Source organism: Symphalangus syndactylus, chromosome 2 (genome assembly GCF_028878055.3).
Source record: "Symphalangus syndactylus isolate Jambi chromosome 2, NHGRI_mSymSyn1-v2.1_pri, whole genome shotgun sequence".
Classification (NCBI taxonomy): Eukaryota; Metazoa; Chordata; class Mammalia; order Primates; family Hylobatidae; genus Symphalangus; species Symphalangus syndactylus.
Genome location: NC_072424.2, coordinates 138,623,796 through 138,645,338, shown reverse-complemented (window position 1 = coordinate 138,645,338; position 21,543 = coordinate 138,623,796). Strand labels below are relative to the sequence as shown.

Here is a 21,543-nt window from a genome sequence, read left to right as displayed (position 1 = left end):
ACTCTATGTGTGTGTGTGTGTATATCTACACTCTCTCTATATGTGTGTGTGTGTATCCACACTCTATGTGTGTGTGTGTGTATATCTACATTCTCTATATATGTGTGTGTGTGTATCCACACTCTATGTGTGTGTGTGTGTATATCTACACTCTATATATATGTGTGTGTGTGTGTATCCACACTCTATGTGTGTGTATATATCTACACTCTCTATATATGTGTGTGTGTGTATCCACACTCTATGTGTGTGTGTATATATCTACACTCTCTCTATATGTGTGTGTGTGTGTATCCACACTCTGTGTGTGTGTGTATATATCTACACTCTCTATATGTGTGTGTGTGTATATATCTACACTCTCTATATATGTGTGTGTGTATCCACACTCTATGTGTGTGTGTGTGTATATATCTACACTCTCTATATATGTGTGTGTGTGTGTATCCACACTCTATGTGTGTGTGTATATATCTACACTCTCTCTATATGTGTGTGTGTGTATCCACACTCTATGTGTGTGTGTGTGTGTGTGTATGTGTGTGGAGAGTACACACACATACACACACACACACATTATTTTTATATATATATATATATATATATATATATGGGGGGGCAATGAACAATCTGGAAATGAAATTATTATTTTCACCCATAGTAGCAATAAAAAGAATACTTAGGAATAAACTTAACAAGTTCAAGAGGTATACGACAAAAATCACAAAGCAGTGCTGAAGAAATATCTAAATAAATGGAGATATATCCTGTGTTAACAGATTGAAAGACTTCAGATTAAGAAAACAATACTCCCCAAGTTGTTCTACAGATTCTTTGCAATCCAATCCAAATCACAGGTGGTTTTGTTTTGCTTTTATGTAGAAATTGACAAAATGATCCTAAAATTCATATGGAAATGCAAATTACCCCAAATAGCCAAAATGATCCTGAAAAAGAAGAACAAAATTGGAGGACGCACACTTCCCATTTTTAAAACTAAATACAAAGCTATAGTAACCAAGACAGGATGGTATAAGACAGTATGGCGTAAGATAAACATAGAGATTAATGGAATATAATTGGAAGTCCAGAAATAAACCTTTTCATTTATGGTCAACTGATTTTCAACAAGGAATAGCCTTTTCAACAAATGATATTGGGCCAAATAAATATCCACACGCAGAAGAATGAATGTGGACCCTTATGTGATATCATACACAAAAATTAAAAATAGATGACAGGCCTAATGTAAGTGCTAAAACTCCAAAACTCTTAGAAAAAAAACATAGATGTAAATCTTTGTGACCTTGGGTCAGGCAATGATTTCTTAGATATGATATCAAGAGCACAAGCAACAAAGACCAAGTTGATAAACTGGACTTCAAAAAAAAATTTTAAATAGTACTTTTTCAAAAGACATTGTTAAAACAAAATGAAAAGACAAGCCACAGACTGGGGAAAAAAAAAAAAAAAACATTTGCAAATCATATGTCCTGTATGGACCTATATCCAGAACACATAAAACAACTATTACAAACCAATAATAAGATGATGAATAACCCAATTTTAAAATGATTTGAATAGATGTTTCACCAAAGAAGATATCCAACAAGCACATGAAAAGATGTTCACTATCATTAGAGAAATGCAAATCAAAATAAGATACCTCTTCACGTTAACTAGAATGGACATTATCAAAAAAAAGCACAATTGCAAGTATTGGAGAGGGTATGGAGAAGTTGGAACCCTCATACATTGCTAGTCGGAGGGTATAAGATGGTGCATCACTTTGAAAAAGTTTGGAAGTTTAGGGAAATGCAAATCAAAACAGGATACTACTGTACATTAACTAGAATGGACATTATCAAAAAAAAAGCACAATTGCAAGTACTGGAGAGGGGATGGAGAAGTTGGAACCCTCACACATTGCTAGTGGGGGTATAAGATGGTATACCACTTTGGAAAACGGTTTGGAAGTTTCTGAAAATGTTGAACAGAGATATACCACATGACCCAGCAAATCTACTCCCAAGAAAAATGAAAACATTTTTGTACAAAGACTTCTACAGGAATATTCAAAGCAGCATTATTTATAATAACCAAAAAGTGGGCACAACCCAATCAACTAGTAAATGGATAAATAAATGTTTGGCAGTCTAACAGTCTCAGTAATAAAAAGGAATGACGTACTGAAACCCGCTACAACTTGGATCAATCTCAGAAATACGTGAAGTGAAAGAAGACAGATACAAAATACCACATATTATAAAACTCTATGTATATGAAATGTCCAGAATAGGAAAATCTATAGAAATAGGAAATCGTTTAGTGGTTACCTAAGGCTGGGGGTGAGAATGGGGAGTGACCGCAAATGGACATGAGATTTCTTTTGGGGGTGATGGGAATGTTCTAAAATTGGACTGAGATGATGATTGCACAACTATGTAACTATACTAAAAGTTGTACCCTTCAAATATTATGCAAAATATAACTCAAAAAGCTGTATTTGAAGAAGTCTTAAAATTCTAAGTGGTTGTATAAATCCTTTTGTGATGCCAATATTCTCTGGACATTAACTTCTTGGCTGAAGGGATCTACTCTTCTGAAGGAAGATTAATAAAAAACTTGTTTGAGAAATTACTTGCCCAGGGTCAATGGCTACGTGTAAGGAGTGAGAGTCAGTGATCTTCCAAAAAGATTTCAGGAAGCTTTATGGTCAATCTTTTTAAAAAATTTAATAGCAAAAACAAAAACAAAACAAAACACCAATGATGTATAATTTGGGCTGTTTTGGAAAGCTAACTGCTGAAATGTTTACTTCTGAAAAAGATGCTTTCTCATCAGATCATTCAGCAGTATTTACACTGACCTAGCACCTATACATCTTGCTTTAAAAATAAAGTGAATTCCCAACATGTGATAACAAGGCTTAAACTTTTATCTGTTATAAATTTGCTGGTTAATAGAAAATAATTAAAAGGAACCACCTTACGTCATTAGTGTTGCTTCATTTATTTCCTTTGCTTTCCAGTGAGGCGATCCTAAAGGGACACCAAACCCAGTGACCATCTTTAGCACACATGATTGTGCTCCTCCTTTTGAGGAACAGATAAGTGAAAATGACAGACTTCTGTATCATACTGCGTTGGCTCATAAGCTGTTAACCATTAAAAGACAATATAACTGAGCTTTCCTAAAATAAACCATTTATTGAAAAAAGAACCTTTTTCTTAAATTTCAGTAATCAGCCTTTTGCATTACAAACCTGCAGCTTGCCAACAACAACAAAAAAGGTAAAGGTTTCACAGTCAGTGCACTCAACAAACAGGAGATTAAAAACAAGGTATGGGACGCCTGATAACACTACAACTTCATTTGAACCTAGAAAGGTCAAAACGCTACGCTGATGTCACGGTTCTCAGTCGCACGAGACACGGAGGAGAGAGAGGCGATGGTCCGTGTACAGTAGTAATGGCACTTAACATGCAGCTTCTTTAACCTCGTGGCCACCAGCCCTCCAGAGGGCCTTTTGCCACATCAGACAAACAGGAGCAGCAGGAGAAGTGACGCTTGTCACCTGTGCAGTCTTCAGTCTTGGAAGGTTAAAAAGGCTTATACTGCTTCTCAGCACAGTCTTTATGTAAATATTACATACAGTAGTGATTAAGAGAATTTTCCAAGTCCATATTCTACTGGGCTTCATTCTTCATCTGTGCAAACCTGTGAGGAAGCAGGAGAGAGCTGAGCCCTTGCAGAGCCAGGTGTGTGCTTGTGCATACGCGCAGTATGAGTCTTACGGGGAAGGCCCCATCCACTCATCCTGATGCTCCCAGCAATGTACTGGGCACAGACAGAAAGGCTTAAGAAATGTAATGAACAATGGCAGAGGTAAGTTACTGCTCTAAAGTTAAGCCTGGGAATTGACTAATGAAAGCATTTTCTAAAGCGCCTATATGCACTCTCAGGTCAATATAAATTGTTATGCACTTCATAACTAAGACATAAATTGTTATTTAACTACAAATCCCTAATGTCTCCATAGCTGATCCAGCTGCTTGTCCCTTACTCCCACTTACCAATAAGAGCATCACCCTACTCTTCTGCCCCTTTCTTTCCTTTTCCAGGGACTCTCTCCTGCAGGGCCCTTGCCAGGCTCTTTTCTCCAGGGCTCTGTTCTCATCCCCTTGTCCTCTGTGGACCCTCCCAGCAATACTTCTGTCTCCCACACCTGTGCCCTACCCCAAATCCCTCTTGAGTGCCAGCCCCAGATATCCAAATGCCCATGTGAAATCTCCAAGCAGATGTTCCAAATGTATCCCAAGCTTCATCCACCAAAGAGGACCCACCACCTCCCGACCCACCCTTCACCTAGCTGCTTCTTTCTCTACTCTGGCAAATGGAGTCTATGACCTGATGACACAAACCAGAAACCTGGGAGCCACCCTAGACTCCTCCCCTCACTCACCTTTCACATCCAATCAGGGGTCAGCCACGGCACTCTAACTCTTAAATGCCGATGTTCACTCACCCGGAATGCCCTCTCCCAACCCCCTGGCTATATCGGAACCTTCTCAATTCCTTTGCCTCTAGAGTGATCTTTCTAAAACACTATGTCATCATTTATGTTTACAATAAAATGGAAACTCCTTCATGTTGCTCCTGGTTACTGTTCCAGCCTTATCTTCCTGCCCTTGTCCACATCCTGTGTTCACCAGGATCTACCTACACAGGGCTCTCCCTGAAGGCTGAGCGTTTCCAAGTTTCTTTACTTTGTCTTCCATGCCCCTCCCCCACTTCTGACCTGGCCGTGGCTCCTAAACAACTAAGAAGTACCTTCTCTAGAAGTACATTCTAGAGAAAAAAGAACTGAGATTGGCTGACTTAATTAAATTCCTCTTCTGAGTAACCTTATATACCATTATCACAGCTCTTAGTATAATGATTAGTCATTATCATCTTGACCCTCCAAGTAGACTACACACTCTCAAGAGTGGAAACTCTTTAATCCAGTCCCATCTAAAAGTCCATTTTACTGTCGCTGGTGTATCTCAAACGCACCATCAAAACAGATCAAGTAGAAGAACCTCAGTGAACATTTTCCAAATGAAAAAACACATACAAAAATCCCTGGCATTAGTAATACATTTAGTTCCTTTCCAAATGAAAAAACACATACAAAAATCCCTGGCATTAATAATACATTTAGTTTCTTTCCTCTTCAGATGTAGCTACTTTAAAATTTCAAAATTTCATTAACGTCTTGATGCAAAACAGAACTTAAACACTTAAAAATGAGAAAGACTATCCAGTAATCTGCCAAACCTTGACAAACGAATGGTCGAGGAGCTGGCTGGCGGTCCATCTCATCTTTGGGTCACTCTCAAGGCAGTGAGAAAGGAAGTCCTTTCCTTCAGGGCTTAATCTTTCAGGGATTGGTGGCTTATGTCCCATCCCCACTTTATACATAATTTGAAAGTTGTGCTCATACTCGTGCCAAGGCCTCTAAAAAAGATGTTTTTAAAAAATCAGATTTTAATATTATACAGCCACAAGCAATGCAAACATTCAGTCTCTTTTTAAGCATCTCATAATTAATATATACCAGGGGACAGCAAATTTTTACTGAAAGGGCCAAACAATATTTTAGGTTGACAGGCCATATGATCTCTATCACAACTATTCAATTATCTCATGGCAGCATGGTAGCAGCTATGGACAACATATAAATGAGTATGACTGTTCCAACAAAACTTTATTTATAAAACAGGTGGCCAGCATAGTTTGCCTACTCCATTTGGGGTGCACTATTTAGTCCAACATTATCTAGAAGCCATCATCATGCAACTAAAAAATATAATATATAAAATGACATAAAAAAGTCTATAAAACCCAATTCTCTTATAGGGATGGTTAATATGCTACCTTATTGAAAAATAAAAATCCCATTAGTGCAAAGCTTATTTCTTATGATCCTATGAAAAATGAGATTCATAGGGGAAGGAACTGTGTATGGCATTCTAATTTCTAAACTATTGTTTCGTCATTGCCAATATGTATTCTTCAATATGAGAACCTGTTCTTTTATGTGTGGCTTTACTGGAATAACACAGATATCACAACTGCCTTTCTATTTTAATGCTAATAGAAATAATGTTAGCTAATATTTATTGAGCACTTATATGTGATCTGTTTCAGCAGCTGCAAGGCATAGCTACATTATAATTAACTGATTTCCTACTAGTAACTTAACACTAACTTTTAACTTAGAAACAAAGATCTCTAACTTTTTTGCTATAATAGTGTACGTGTACGGTAAGCTACCATGTGCAGTTCGTGCGTGTCTTTTTACATTTGTATAACTGCTCATTAATATTATCATCATAAGATACATTTTCAGAAGCAGAAAACTTCTTGGTTTAAGTGCTATGCACATTTAAAATTTTGATAGAGATTGGAAACGTCTCCAGAGCAGCCCCACCACATGGAATTTCTGTCCAAAACATGTCTGTTTCTTTATATACTCTCTAAAAGTGAGTATTCTCAATCTTTAAAAATGTCACTCAGCACTTTGGGAGGCTGAGGTGGGCGGATCATGAGGTCAGGAGTTCGAGAACAGCCTGGCCAACACAGTGAAACCCTGTCTCTAGCAAAGTACAAAACTTAGCCAGGCATGGTGGCGGGTGCCTGTAATCCCAGCTATTTGGGAGGCTGAGGCAGAAGAATTGCTTGAACCCGGGAAGTGGAGGTTGCAGTGAGCCGAGATCATGCCACTTGCACTTCCGCCTGGCGACAGAGCGAGACTCCATCTCAAAAAAAAAAAAAAAAAGGTCACTCATATGCTAAGTAAAAAAAAAATGATTTCACTTTTAAATATATAATTCTGGTTAATGAGGTTGTCATCTTTTCATGTTTTCTTTTGTTAACAGACAATCTTTTTAGAGCAGTTTTGGGTTTATAGAAAAATTAATTGGAAGGTACAGAGAGTTCCCATATCCCCCTCCCTGTCCCACAGTTTCCTCTACTATGTGTAGTTCGCGTCAGTGTGCTCCATTTTTTTAGAACTGATGAACCAATGTCAATGCACTATTGTTAACTGAAGTCCATAGCTTACATCAGGGTTCACTCTGTTGCACATTCTATGGGTTTGGACATACACATACTGACATGTATCTATCATCAGTGTATCCTACAGAGTAGGTTTACTCTCCTAAAAATTCTGTGTACTCCACTTATTCGTCTCTCTGTTCCCCCAGTCCGTGACAACCACTCATCTTTCTACTGTCCCTGTGGTTTTGCCTCTTCCCAAATGTCATTAGATGGAATTGCTCAGTGTGCAGGCTTTTTAGATTGGCATCTTTCATCACTTAGCCACATGCATTTAAGGTTCCTCCATGTCTTTTTGTGGCTCGTTTCTTTTTATCTAAAGCTCAGTATACTCCTTTGTATGAATAATCTATTGAAGAACATGTTGGTTCCTTCCAAGTTTTGGTAATTATGAATAAAGCTGCTGTAAACATTCATGTGCGGGTTTTTGTGTGGACATGTTTCCAACTTAATGTTGCTTTTTGTAACTGCTTGCTTCCCTGTGTTTTAATTAGAGGTTTATGCTTCTTAAATTCACTCATAAGAGTTCTCTGTGGCAGATATCTTACAAATATTTGTTTCCTGGTTTGTCATTTGTCTTAATCTCTTTTGATGGATCAGATTTTTGTCTCTAATAATGTTCGCTATTTAGTGCCCACAGTGTTTGCAATGAATAATCAATCCATAACTACTGTTCTGTCAATGCACAGTGCCCTTCTGAAGTTGCTCTGCCAGGTGTGGGGGCTCCACTTACCTTGCCAGTCACCATCTCTATGACAACACACCCCAGACTCCAGATGTCGGCCGCACGCCCATGGCCCTCTCCTTTGGCACGAGTGATGACTTCAGGTGCCATGTATGCTTTAAAAGTCACAGATATGTTCAGAGTAATGGGTTATAAACACATCACCATGTATTAATAGAGCCAAGCAATAAATTAATATTGTACAATATTATTTTCCTGCATTAAGTAGTGAGAAACATCAAAAATTTACAGATAGTTCAAATCAACTTGTTGAATGAACTTTTTAGGGGACAAATTCTCTTTTAAAAGACAATTTTTGAATGTACACATTTTCAAATTAATTGTATTCACAATGAAAATTGAAAATTTAACCTGCAAAGGAGGAGGCAAAATTTCATGGCACTAAGTGATCAAAACGAATCATTACCATTTAATCATAGTGTTGTTTAGACAAGGTAGTGGACAGGCAGGCAGCCAATGAGACTGGTGTATGCTGGGTGATTCGGGGTGAGCCACATTACAGAGCACAAACAATGTCTACGCTTTTTAAGAAAAACAATGCAAACAACAAAAGAGTTGTTCTGGTGAGAAAAAGAGGCTGTCCTCTCTCCTGTAACCTAAGAGGAGTCATTTAATCATCAATCGGACAGCTGCTCTTGCGTGGGAGCCCAAGTGTGTGAGGAAGCGGTCCTTCTCATGACTGAAAACCTTTCCCTACTCTCCCATCTCTACTGACAAACAAAGTTGAAGGGAACATGAAGGCCCCAAGCACGCCACATGAAGTCAGAGTGCAAAGAACAACCAGGCTGGTCCCTACCTGCTGTCCCCAGGGTGCTGTTCACTTCACCAGGCATGGTCTGGGCATTGTTTTTGAGCTTTACTGAACATCCAAAATCTCCCAGTTTGATTAATCCAGATGAGGTAAGGAAGATATTGGCACCTAAAAAGAAAGAAGTAGTTGTTACGCAGCCTCTGAAATACAATGTGGGCAAGGTCACATGGTAATCTAAACTACCAGGAACTTCATTCACAAGCTAAACAATAGAAAGGCTTATGAAACTTGACTTACAAAGTGTAATCATAGGAAGATTTGTAAGCCTTATTCACAAATTTTAATACAAAGCAACAAAATTTTAACACCAGTGCAGGTAGCCTTGACCAATAAATTCTGAACTGAAATACATGCATAAATTCTAACATTAATAACCCGCACAGATACTTAAAAAGAAATCGCATACAAAACACAAGTGCTTGTTGTGGTGGCAGTCTGGAGAATTAGAGATGTGTACAATCAGCAGCGGCTGAAACAGGAAGCGACATGTAGATGAGAGCTACACACGCACTGCAGTTCTTCAGAGTCCCAGCTGAGGCCCTTGGATTTATATGACTGTGACTGAAAACTGTTCTGCAATTTTCAAATTTTCCTACAAGCAACACATATGCTTAACTTGTAGTCTAGTTAGAATTTGGGAATACTGTTCATCTCTCAGGACAGCTTGGCCTTTTGCTCTAGGCTGCAAGATATTATTGCTCCAAATAAGTCACACATCTCTGGCATTGTGTTCTATGGTACCTCCTTCGAAAAGCAACAACACAGAGCCAATGGAGTTAGACAAGCAGCCATCTGATGAGCTGAGGTCAACAGCGAATCCTCCTAACTCAGTGCTCCCAGAGTTGATGCTCCCCACAACTGACTACAAGGGGCAGCTTGATCTTCTCGAACGACTGTACATCTGTACCTTCTTAGCCATGCTGAACTAGAAAGCATTTGATAAGGACACCAGTGAGCTGACTTGCTTCAGATTCTAAGGGAGTCTCTTCCTGCCACGGAGTAAAACGTGAAAACACCATTTTGTGACAGTAGACAGAGACTGAGGATGGTGTCTGTGGCAGAATGACTAGAAACAGGCAATGCTACGGCCTGATAAAGAGCCAACTAAGCCAACACCAGGATGACCCCAGACACCAAAGCAAGGCAGTGGACAGGCAGGCAGCCAATGAGACCAGTGTATGCTGGGTGATTCAGGGTGAGCCACATTACAGAGCATGAACAATTCTTACACCCAGACCAAAGCAGACTGGTGTAATCCAAAATAACCCCCCACACTGGGTCTCATCCCTGGTCAGAAGTCAGGTCGGTTCCTAAGTTAATGTGTTTAAGTTAGCCTCAGACTATGAGACAGAATGGAACTCTTCAGCCTAGGGCCAATTAGGCACAAATATACTTCCCCATTTTAATTATCCTCAAGACTTGCAAATACGAAGGTCAGGGGCATGGCGTGGTTAAGGCAAATGCCACGGTGACCGTTCTGAGACAGAAGCCCAGCTATTCCCCTCGTGCTATGAGAAAAGCACTTTTAATCCATCAGCATGGCCAAATTAACCTTCAGCAGAACTCAATTTCAAGGTTTGTGTAAACAAACCCCATTCTTGTCTCAAAAACGTAGCCTCAAATTTATATGTGCATTTCTGATCTGATTTACTGTCGGTTTACATACTCATGATTTTCATATATAAATAGACAAGAATCTTGACACGAGAGAAAAAAAGGTTGCTTTGATCACGAATGTCTGGTAAGTACACAGGCTATGCCAAATCAGCTTATAAAAATAGCAAACTTCATTTTGGGAAAACAGATTTCTCTAAAAGCAGTGTTGAACAGAAAGACAGAGCGAACTCCTGGGTAGAGAAACACGAGTTCTACCTTGTTTCTGAATACAGGATCCTTATACAGGCATATTTCAATGAAAGGTATTTCCATCTAGAGAAATCATATGCGGGAGTGGGATGAGTGTCTTCACAGCACCTCCCACGTGCTGGGTACCAGTGGCTCTGGCCCACAGCAGACAGGCGGGTGTGGGATTACCTTTAATGTCACGGTGGACTATGCCATGCTCATGGAGGACATTGATCGCAATGGTGATCTGCTTTGAATACAGCCTAATCACATGTTCCTGAAGTCCCAGCCTTGACACCTCTTCTAAAGTCCCCTCATCGCAGTACTCCATGAAGATGTACATTTCTTCCTGTGGGAGGAATAAAGGGCAGCTCTGTGCTTACAGTTTTCCTTACATGTACGCTAGTGAAAAATCTGGAAAACTTCCTAGGCCACACCCCAAAGGAATGTTCTTTCTAACGGTATACTACACTTGCCATCCTGAGTACTGAATGTGTCTCACAACAGTCGTTTCTAAGTCCTCTACAGAGGTGTCTGCCTGCCTCCTCTGTCTGGAATTATACAGCTCTTGGGGATAAGAACATCTCCAAATCACAGGGGATCAATTTCTATTATCCTCTGAAATTAAGTCTGCTATATAATCTCAGACAGGGACCAACAGGGCTGTCCCTACAAATACATTATTAAGTACTGAAACACATCCTTTTTAAACATAATTTGTAAAAACATTAAAAATGATCCATTTCCAACTTCCCCTGGAAGCTCATGCTCTACACCACGATGCTCCAAGTTATCCTCCTTCCCTCGACGTGTTTATTTCTAAACACAAGGGGGAAACTCAATTTGAGGTTTGAATTTTCTCTCATTTCACAATGGTTCCCTAAATACATACAAGAGAAAAACCAGTATTACTTAACAGTGTACTCAACAGTGGTTCAGTAAAAAAATGGAAAAAAAAAGTCACAAGAAGTGGTGTAAGGGGCGTTTTAGAAGAATCTTCTGAATGGCAGGATGGGTTTCAGTGCTTTATGATGTCGGGTTAATGACTACAGTCTACAACTTACATTTTAGGAAGAACTCCTCTAGTTTCAGAGAGAAGGCAGAAATGATGTAACTCATGGAGATTTCCTGAGAATTAGGCAAAGTTACTGTGCTCTGAAATGAGAAGACCTGTGATGTAGAACAGGACTCCATTCTGTGCCCTCACTGATTCCTCACACAAAGAGTGGCATTAGGGTCGGCTTACTCTATGGAGCTCCACACCAAAATACCGAACCAGATTGGGGTGTTTGATGCCTTCGAATATTTTCAATTCGTCTGCAGTTTCCTTGATAGTCTTATGGTCATTAGGTTGAAATCGAATCTGTAAAGTGAGGTGACAAAAATGTTAACTGGCTTGATTTAATCACTCTGCATTATACACATACATTGAAACATCATTTTGCACCCCATAAATATATATAATCATGATTTGTCAATTAAAAATAACAAAAAATTAAGTAAAAAGGAAGTTTTTAGCCAAGCTGGAGTGAAGTCATAGAAGTGTGGGCAGGTCCCAGGCACAGAGGAGGAAGAGGCCCCGCTCCGAGAGGGAGTGAGGAGCGCCATGTGGAGGAGGAAGCGGCTCCACAGCAAGTGCAAGACGCTGGAGCCTCCCCTCTCCACTCCTCTCCTCCTTCCATGTCAAACCGGATGTCTGCAGTTTCAATGCCACTTGTTTCTGAAGTTTATCATAAATGTTATCTTCTCCCCCAAAGTGTCCCCATAAGACACTACTGTTAATCCTCTCCTCTAAGCTTTCATCAGACTTAGCTCTGCCACCCTCGTAGGCCCTTCTCACACCTGTGCTGTTAGAACTGTCTGTGACTTATTATCCTCTCTGGAATCGTAAGCCCCTTCACTGTCTGTGTGTGTTATCTCAGTGCATCTGCCTGGTTGGTCCTGACTCGCAGTGCTGGTGCTGAAGACAGCTCTACGCACAGAGAACTGAATCACCGCCAGCGTCTATACGGAATTTCTATCACCCAGAGCCGCCAGGCCCAAAGGCCCCAGGGAGCCAGGTGACTCACCTCCTTCATGGCCATCAGCTCCCCGGTGTCGACGCTGATGCAGGTGTACACCTTCCCATATTGGCCTTCTCCTGTGAACAATGCAAACAAGCTGCACTTCCAGCCACTGCAGGGGGCTGACATTCCTTAAACTTGTAATAATACTGTCCAATTATTTTGTATGTATATTTATATATCTATTAATTATGTTTACCGCAGTTTACTATTGCAAGATCCAAAATTTTTCTAAATGTTCCTTGATAACTAAAGTTTTAGGTAATCTCTTTAATATGTCTTACCTACAAGTATCTTTAAATAGAGCAGAACCAACTTTGGTAAATTCCAGGAGAAGCATGAAAATGACCAATAAAAGCAGCCTTGGTGCACACTTCTAAGCCCTCACACCCCTCAAGGAGATCTTGGCTGGGGCTGGGAGCAGAAGAAAACAGCCAGGACTAAGCCTGGCCATTGTCTACCGCACTGACACATGTCCAGGAGTGTGTGGGAGCAGACAGTCCCCTAACATACCTTCTGGGACATTAAAGCAAGAGGATATGTGCCTGAACAAGACTGATAACATAATTAATCCAATTTATAAAGTACTTGATTGTTTACAGTGGTTTTTGCCCTCTTTGATAGCTCTAAGGAAACATCAGGTTTCCTCAGGCTGACAAAGTCCCATATATTATTAATACAACTGTGTTCGCCCCTTCAGACCTAGATGTGTGACAGATAAATACATTTAAGTGGGGAAAGGATCTGAAACACAACAAGACTTCTTCCCTCACATAATTTACCACCAGTTATTTTACATGAAGCAATTCCACCTGGAAAGTAATTAATTAATGAGGCAATGTTTTAGAAAAGAAGACTGTCTTGCCCTCATTTGTATCCAGTCTCTCTTCAAATCATGTTCTGCGTGTGTGTGTGTGTGTAGAGAGAGAGAGAGAGAAACTAGAACAAATGGGTCAAATTTTTGTACCTCTCCACTGGCAACTTCCAGGGTTATTAAGCAAAACAATCCAATGCAATGAACCATTTAGAAATCTCTTTCTCATTCTAAAATCTCATTTTGTATTGCTCTTAGAATACATTTTACAAATTAAGCAACCAAAAAAAAAATCCAGACGACTCTGCAAAAAGATAACAATGCATATTTGCTATGTCTACAAGAAAAAAGGGCCAACTCTATAAGATTCAACCTAAAGAAGTATAACTATTGCTACTTCTAACAGGGACTATCTTGACATCATGCTCCTTAATTTCCTTACCAATTTTGTTTCCTCTTTGCCACTTGAAGGTCACCTTCCTCAAGCCAACATGCATAACATTATCATAGGACTTAGGCGTATCACAAACTTGACCAATGATATTCTTTCTCCTCATTTCTCGGTACCTCTTTTCTTCAAACAATCGGACTGACTTCTGGATAGCTTCTATGGGTCCTAGTTTAGAAGCAGTATCTGCAGAGCGAACCAAAACCTCATTAGTCCCAATCACTGTTATCAAGTCAGTTTCCAAAAGAGAAACCAATAAAAACAGAGCAATATATATTAGCACTCCATTACAGCAAAGCTTATTATCTATTCGGATAAACAGCAGGTAAATTAAAGTTCTTCAAATGCTACTAATTCCAGCATATGCCACCCCTTATACGGTACACACATAAAATATAAGCTACTCACACAAAAATGCTTTCCTTTCCCAAGAACCTTGGCTAAAATCTTGCAGTAATATGCATGTCTCTAGTTTTTCCTCTCTCCATTCCACACTCGTTTGCCTTATTATTAAAACATAAAATGTGATCATGTTACTGTCCTACATTAATTTAATTGACGAGGCCTGGAGCAGTGACTCATGCTTGTAATCCCAGCACTTTGGGAGGCGAGGCGGGCAGATCGCTTGAGCCTAGGAGTTCAAGACCAGCCTGGGCAAAACGGCAAAACCCCATCTCTACAAAAAAAATACAAAAGTTAGCCAGGTGTGGTGGTGCATGCCTGTAGTCCCAGCTACTTGGGAGGCTGAGGTGGGAGGATCCCTTGTGCCCGGGAGGTAGAGGTTGCAGCGAGCCAAGATGGCGCCACTGCACTTCAGCATGGGTGATGGAGTAAGACCAGGTCTCCAAAAAAAAAAAAAAAAAAAAAACTTAATTCATGGTTCTCCACTACCTACTAACCAAATATGCAAACCCCTGCAGAATGTGGACCCAGTTTGTCTTTTCTGTGTTTTCACACTAGCCAAACTGAAAGACTCTTACAGAACACACCAAACTACTTTTCACTTCCATTACTTTTACACCTTTCCCTCTGCCTAAAATATCTTCTTCATACCTGAGTATCTGTTGAGTGAATCTTACTCACACAGTGCAGCTGAAATGCCACGCCTCTTCTAGGAAGCCATCTCTGATGAGAAGGATTTTCCCTTCTCTGGGAAGAGTACAGAAAAAGGGCTCTAAAATCAAAATGCCTGGGATAAAATGCTGGCCTCGCCATTTTCTAGGTGTTTGACAATGGGCAAGGTAATTAATTTCTTCACACATTAAAAACCTAATCTGTAAAATAAAGGTAAAAATACCTATCTCACGGACCTGCTGTGAAGATTTCACGAAATCATACCTGTAAAGCATTTAGCCCAGTGGCTAGAACACAGTAAAACTCAATAAATATTAGCTATTGCCATTATTCTTCATTTTCCCATCAGGCAGTGTATCTCTATTTCTCCAACTTGTTTTATCATGACTCACAGTAAGAAATACCTTTCACATATTTAACAGTTCTGTGAGCTATTACCCTTACTACATGTGATTCTCATTTCATCCTGTTCTTTTTTTAAAAAATGCTGATTACTCCTAAAATTTTACAACCCACTAATGGTTCACAACCCGTAACTTGAAAACCATGGTTTGTCCACTTCTCTATGACAACACTTTTCACACCATATCCTAATTAGCTACCCAAGAGCCTATGTTTTATGGCTCAGATGAAGAGATCTTTGAAGGCTGGGATGACTCTAAGGTTAATCTGAAAAGAGAAATTCTAAAAGATTTATAATGGTCCAGTTATAATTTCTTATTACACTCATCTCTTTATAATATGGATCCAAGTTTGTTTCCTTTGCCTCAATATACAACACTGCAAATCTACCCAGCACGGGGCAAGATTTTAACAGCAGTGAGGCCATGGGCTCCACTGACAAATATTTCTGAGAAACGCTTTAAAAAAAATTTCCCAAGATTCCTTTTTTTTTTTGAGATGGAGTCTCCCTCTGTCACCAGGCTGGAATACAGGGGCACGATCTTGGTTCACTGCAACCTCCGCCTCCTGGGTTCAAGAAATTCTCCTGCCTCGGCCTCCCGAGTAGCTGGGACTACAGGCGCGTACCACACGCCCAGTTAATTCTGTATTTTCAGTAAAGATGGGGTTTCACCACATTGGCCAGGATGGTCTCGACCTCTTGACCTCGTGATCCACCTGCCTCGGCCTCCCAAAGTGCTGGGATTACAGGTGTGAGCCACTGTGCCTGCTTTTTTTTTTTTTTTGGAAACGGAGTTTTGCTCTTGTTGCCCAGGCTAGAGTGTGATGGCACGATCTCAGCCCACTGCAACCTCCGCCTCCTGGGTTCAAGCAACTCTTCTGCCTCGGCCTCCTGAATAGCTGGGATTACAGGCATGTGCCATCTTGCCTGGCTAATTTTGTATTTTTAGTAGAGATGGGGTTTCTCCATGGTGGTCAGGCTGGTCTTGAACTCCTGACCTTAGATGATCCTCCTGCCTCGGCCTCCCAAAGTGCTGGGATTACAGGTGTGAACCACGGCACCCAGCCCTTGGTCTTTAATATGTCAATGTGAACTGTAACTCTCACAAGAGAAACATAATTCCAAGTGGTTCCCAACTTTACTTGACCACAAAGTACTTGATTTGAAAAATATGGCAAAGACCTGGTATCCGTGGGAACTGCTGATTACATGTGAGCCACTGAAGAGACTGTCTTCCTGTTATCAGGCTCAAGCCTAGGAAAACTCCCCCACTTGAACCCTTGACACATACCTACTCTGTCACCAGGCTTGTCAGTGGTTGCACCAAAGTTGTTTCTTGCTGCCATTACCTCTTTTAAATCTCATGTTGGTCCAGTATCGTATTATTTATACTGAATTTCTGCAATGGCATTTTAACCAATCTGCCCACTTTCTCCTCAGTCCTGGCTAGCAGACTATACTATCTCAGCATCTTACTCATCCCCAGCCTCCCACATTCCAAACACACCAGCTGCTCAAGAGCCTCTGGGGCTGCCCACCACCTCTGGGCAAAGCCTTCATTACTTAGCTGGTCGCTGACAGCTGTCCATGATCTGATCTCCCCTCACCCTCCAGTTTCTCCTGCACTGGCATCTGCACCCAGTGGCTCTCCTCTGTAGTCACGAGGCCTCCGGGTGCACTTCCTTCTATTCCTTGCCTCCTGGCTTGCTGTAGACCTGTCATCCCTTCAAAGGGCCAGCCCAGTCTCCTCCCTCCACAAAATCCTTCCAGACATCTCCGGGCCTTGGAAGACAAATACTCTTCTGGTCAGTCACACATAGTTCAAAGGGAAGCTGCCATGGAGTGCACTGGACTTGAGAGAAGTGCCCTCTGGTCCTCACTCTGTCATTTACTACCTTGGCCAAATTATTGGGCTGCTTAGAAACTATCATTTATAAAAAGAGAACATCTGTTTTGCCTATTGCTCAATACTGTTGTGCAAAAAAAGACATGAAAGCATTTTATAGATCATTAAATACTAGACCAATGATTTTTCTGCTATTTGTTCTTTTGATTAATATTAATCACCTGCTTCATAAGTTCTTTTCCCCAATGTCTAATTTATGAATGGTTATTTCACAAATGTTTATTATATTCCTACCATGGACAAAAAATTATGCTAAGTTGCTTTAAGAATATAAAGATGAGTAAAACATATTATAGACCCAAAGGAGCATGTAGTTTATTACAAGAAATAGGAAATGTACACAAACACAGTACATGATGGAAAGTGATGTCAGAGGTGTGAGATCACAAAATAGTAATAGAAGAGATCTAATAATTCAGAAGCTAAATCAAGTTTTACCTGGAACTACTCCCCTTATGTGTAACCGTGTTGTTTTTTTTTAAACTTCAACACTCTTTCTCTCACCTTTACTCTGGCTGATTAGTGTCCGAAGTTCCCAACTTCTTCTTGTGGACCCACTTGAATCTCCTCTTGGATATGCTGGTTCTGCAGGAAGTTATTTTTATACAAACTAAGATTTATGAAATAAATACGCTTATTTGAGAACAACTGAAAGGCAAGGTAATGGTTAAAAGCAACCTGTTCTCCTTTCTGGTTGTTAATTTTTAGTGTGTTTGATGTGGGTGTGAGAAACTATCTTTGCAATCAATTCTAAAAATTGCACCAACTAAGAAGTTAATAGGGTTACAGGATTTTGACTACACTCATCTTTTCACGAGTAACAGACAACAGAATACTGTGCACAAAGTGGATTCCTTAGGGACTTCATTCAAGATGTCGGCTTCAGGAGCCCCAGCCCTACTCCAACAGAAGCAGCCACGTGGCTGCTGAGTAAAGGTCCCTGAGGGCTGCGTTATAAATAAAACTTCCACATACCATCAACACACACAGTGCCACTTTTGTATTTTTTAAATGAATAAAAGTATTCAACAGTTAAAATATCTAGAATAACAATATTTTTAAAGCAACAACAGTAGACCTATAAAATGTTACAGAGCTAAACGCCATCTGTATTAAAAGGCCAACGTGCTCAGCAGTAATCTTCTCATAAAGCTCTGTGCTTCTTACTCTTCATTCCTTTAGAAAGGACCAAAAAAAGGAATCTTCAAGGAATCCTCATAAAGGCATTAACAACAGAAACTGGTGAACTGAGACAAATGATTAGGCTGGTTGTGAATGCAGCTAACACCTTAAAACACTCACCGTCTCGCTCCTCCGTGGGGCTTGAGTGACGACTCAGGGACCTAAACTGCAATTCAGCAGCTATGGAAGCCAATCGATCATTTTCAGGGACGCTGGAACCCCTGTTTTAATATTTTTAACAATTGAGCTATCAATTCAATAGAACTTAAAATGAAAGATCTGTGAGATTTTTCTAGAGCAATAATTCTCAACTGGGGACAACTTCGCCTGCCAGGAACAACCCTGCCTCTAGCAATGTCTTAGACACTTTTGGGAGGGTGCTACTGGCATCTAGTGGGCAGCGGAAAATGCACAGGACAGACCCACCAGAATTATCCCCCTAAGTGAACTGCGCTGCTGTGGAGACCGTCCTCTGGAGTCTGTTAGAGCTCTAGAGTCTGGAAGGAGGCCTCCATTTTCATCTCTCCATAGCCAACACCCGAGCCTGAGAGCACCTGCCTGCATAAAACCTTGTCTTATATTAACAACAGAAATAAAAACACAACACTATTGAAGTGTTACTGACGTGTGAAAAGCTCCATAACTTAAGCCCAGGGTGAACAAAACCGTATTAACCAAATCTTGCTGATCTTTAAAGTTACCATCAAATTATATTTATGTACTTAATTATGTTTAAAGTACTAAAATCATTTCATGGTCAAAAGATTCCAAATCTCTTAATAAGAAAATGGAAGGGAATACCTAAAGGTTTCTCAAGCAGTAGCCAAGCAAAAGTGCAAAAGAGCAGGAAGCTTAATATATTAAAGAACAAAGTTAATGAGGTGTTTTTCCAGAATAAAGTGAAATGTTCAGCAACCAGAATGAACCCATAAAGAGTAAAAACTAAAAGTAAATAAGGAATGTGTTAAAATTGTAATTCGAATAATCAAAGAACCTCAAATAAATATGGCATTAGTTTATTAAAGTCATTTAGTGTATATTTTTAAGTGAATGGCATAATGAAGTATGGTAGCATTTATGCTCTTATTATACATTGATAGGTTGAAGGCAACATGATCTATTGCACAGACATTTACAAATTATAAAATATGCATTTTTTTCTGGTATTTCCCTAAGCCCTCAAATCTAGTATAGTACTTGTTAAGTCTGAAGTGATGGGGACATTTCTACTGCCATATAGTTCATCAAAAATTCAGCACTATCTGACGGGAAAACCACTGGTGTTGAAGTGAGGAAGCCTATTCCACTCCTAAGCAGCACCAAAGACCACTGGTGAGACCAAGAAATCACTAAACACCTCTAATTTTCCTGATTTCCCACAAGTGAGACTGGCCAATTCCACGTCCTTAAGAGATTTTTGCATGGGTAAAAGGCAAGAACATATACTCATAAAGTGGTGTATTGGGGAATGCTGAACCACTAGCTCTGGTGGGGGATGTCGGGGATGGGGAGGTGGGTTGTAGAGTTTGCCAATTTCTGTGGTGCAACAACTTGCAAAATTTCTCAAACATTCGCCATCAGCTCTTGCCAGCCAGCAGGAGCAAGCCTCAACAAGAGCACCACTGCAAAGTGTTTTTACCAACGATGGTAAGATAACTTCAGCCCAGAACAGATATTTCCTAGGTCAAGTAAAATCAATTAAAAATACTTATCAAAACCTCTAGGGTTGAGTGAAGTTGAACGTTGGTTGATGTATCTGTAAGATGGGCAAGGGCTACACCCCGGGGCTGTGGCAGGGATGCACACACTGGTGTTCATTCTACCTCCCCATGGCACATTCACAAACCTACAGCTGTGTTGAGACACAAGCCCATGGGTATGTGAAGTCTGCCTCGGGAACAGTGAGCCGAATCCACCAGTGACTCACGGGCCCACGAACCAGGCTCACTGTGAAGGCACCGAGGCTTACGCAGGGCTTGAATGCAGAAGGGAGTCTGGCAACCACCCCACACCTCTTCACGTGGCTGTGCTCTTCTCTACCTACCGTCTCACACACACAGACGGTCATAAAGTAAATGAGAATCCTGTGTAAAAAATGTCCTTCAAGATACCATACTATGATACTACTAAAATTTCTAAACATCAAAGATTGTCTAAGTATGTACAAACTTAAGATGAATACTTATGAAATGCTACTGATAAGCATTTAAGATGAAATGCTGAAAAACTGCTTCTGCAAAGACTTAAACTCCATGAAAAGGCTAACTGTAGTATTTAACTCTTATACTAAAATATACATAATGTACCACACTACCAGCTTACGAATGCCTTAAAACACAGTGCATCAACCTTTAAAAAGAGGCAGGTCACTCCCCATTGTCCAGTTCGGGAGCAGTCTCACGTGAACGTGGACACAGCAGGTGTGGGAGGCAGGGGGCACAGGGTGGCCAATGCCCTCCTCAATTACGACTGTGTTTTAGGCCAAATCACTTCTCTTCAGTCTGTACTGCATGAATAAAGAAGACAGTTTTGGCAGCCCTCACAGGGATATAAAAGCATATATGAAGATATTTTCCATGAAAAGCTCTCAACATAAAAACGAGGAAGCTAAATGGGAATTTGTTCAATGTTGTTAATTTTTTTAGTTGACTGCTTAAGCTGTAAAATGCTTTGATATTTTTTAGGTTATAGACATTTCTCACTAAAATTTAGAAGTATTAATTATTTTAATGAGTGAAAAGACTGCAAATATTTGTAGAAACTTTAGACTGTTATTAAAGTAAGTGTAAAAACATTTTAGTCTATTTTAAAATCTAGAGCCAGGCATCATCTTCCTGTTAACTCTACTATTTTCTCCTTGGGGCTGAACACAGAGTCCTGGGTTCTATCACAAGTTGGTCTTTTTAGATCACATACCCCCAACCTAAATAGTTTGGTTTGACTTGCATTGGAAGATGGGAATACTGACAGCGTTCTTCCTACTTAGGTACAAGGGTGAAATTTAGAAAGAACAACAGCTCTTCCTCCACTTAGGACAGAACATGATGGAATCCTCTGCCAAAATATAACCAGAATGGGAAACCTACAAGACCCTCCTTACTTACACAAAAGACAATGCGAGACTTAATTGTTCTAGGGCTTACCAAGT

General features: G+C 40.2%; 1 protein-coding gene across 7 annotated transcripts in view; it reads right to left on the bottom strand.

Annotated features, from left to right (window-relative positions):
• Nucleotides 1-3,189: 3,189 nt before the first annotated feature.
• Nucleotides 3,190-21,543, bottom strand: part of MAP3K4 (mitogen-activated protein kinase kinase kinase 4) — a 126,349-nt gene continuing 107,995 nt past the window's right edge. For 5 of the 7 annotated variants that reach the window (XM_055268949.2, XM_055268970.2, XM_055268942.2 and 2 more), the window contains 10 exons: nt 18,516-18,616; nt 17,718-17,798; nt 13,825-14,016; nt 12,575-12,645; nt 11,752-11,868; nt 10,695-10,854; nt 8,646-8,768; nt 7,838-7,944; nt 5,323-5,502; nt 3,190-3,720 (listed from right to left, as the gene is read on the bottom strand). In XM_055268949.2, coding sequence (XP_055124924.1) covers nt 3,700-3,720; nt 5,323-5,502; nt 7,838-7,944; nt 8,646-8,768; nt 10,695-10,854; nt 11,752-11,868; nt 12,575-12,645; nt 13,825-14,016; nt 17,718-17,798; nt 18,516-18,616 — 1,153 coding nt within the window. In that variant the 3' untranslated portion in view covers nt 3,190-3,699. Of the gene's footprint in view, nt 3,721-5,322; nt 5,503-7,837; nt 7,945-8,645; nt 8,769-10,694; nt 10,855-11,569; nt 11,661-11,751; nt 11,869-12,574; nt 12,646-13,824; nt 14,017-17,717; nt 17,799-18,515; nt 18,617-21,543 lie in introns of those variants that run through there. The other 2 variants (XM_055268980.2, XM_063623241.1) reach the window with 1 other exon arrangement.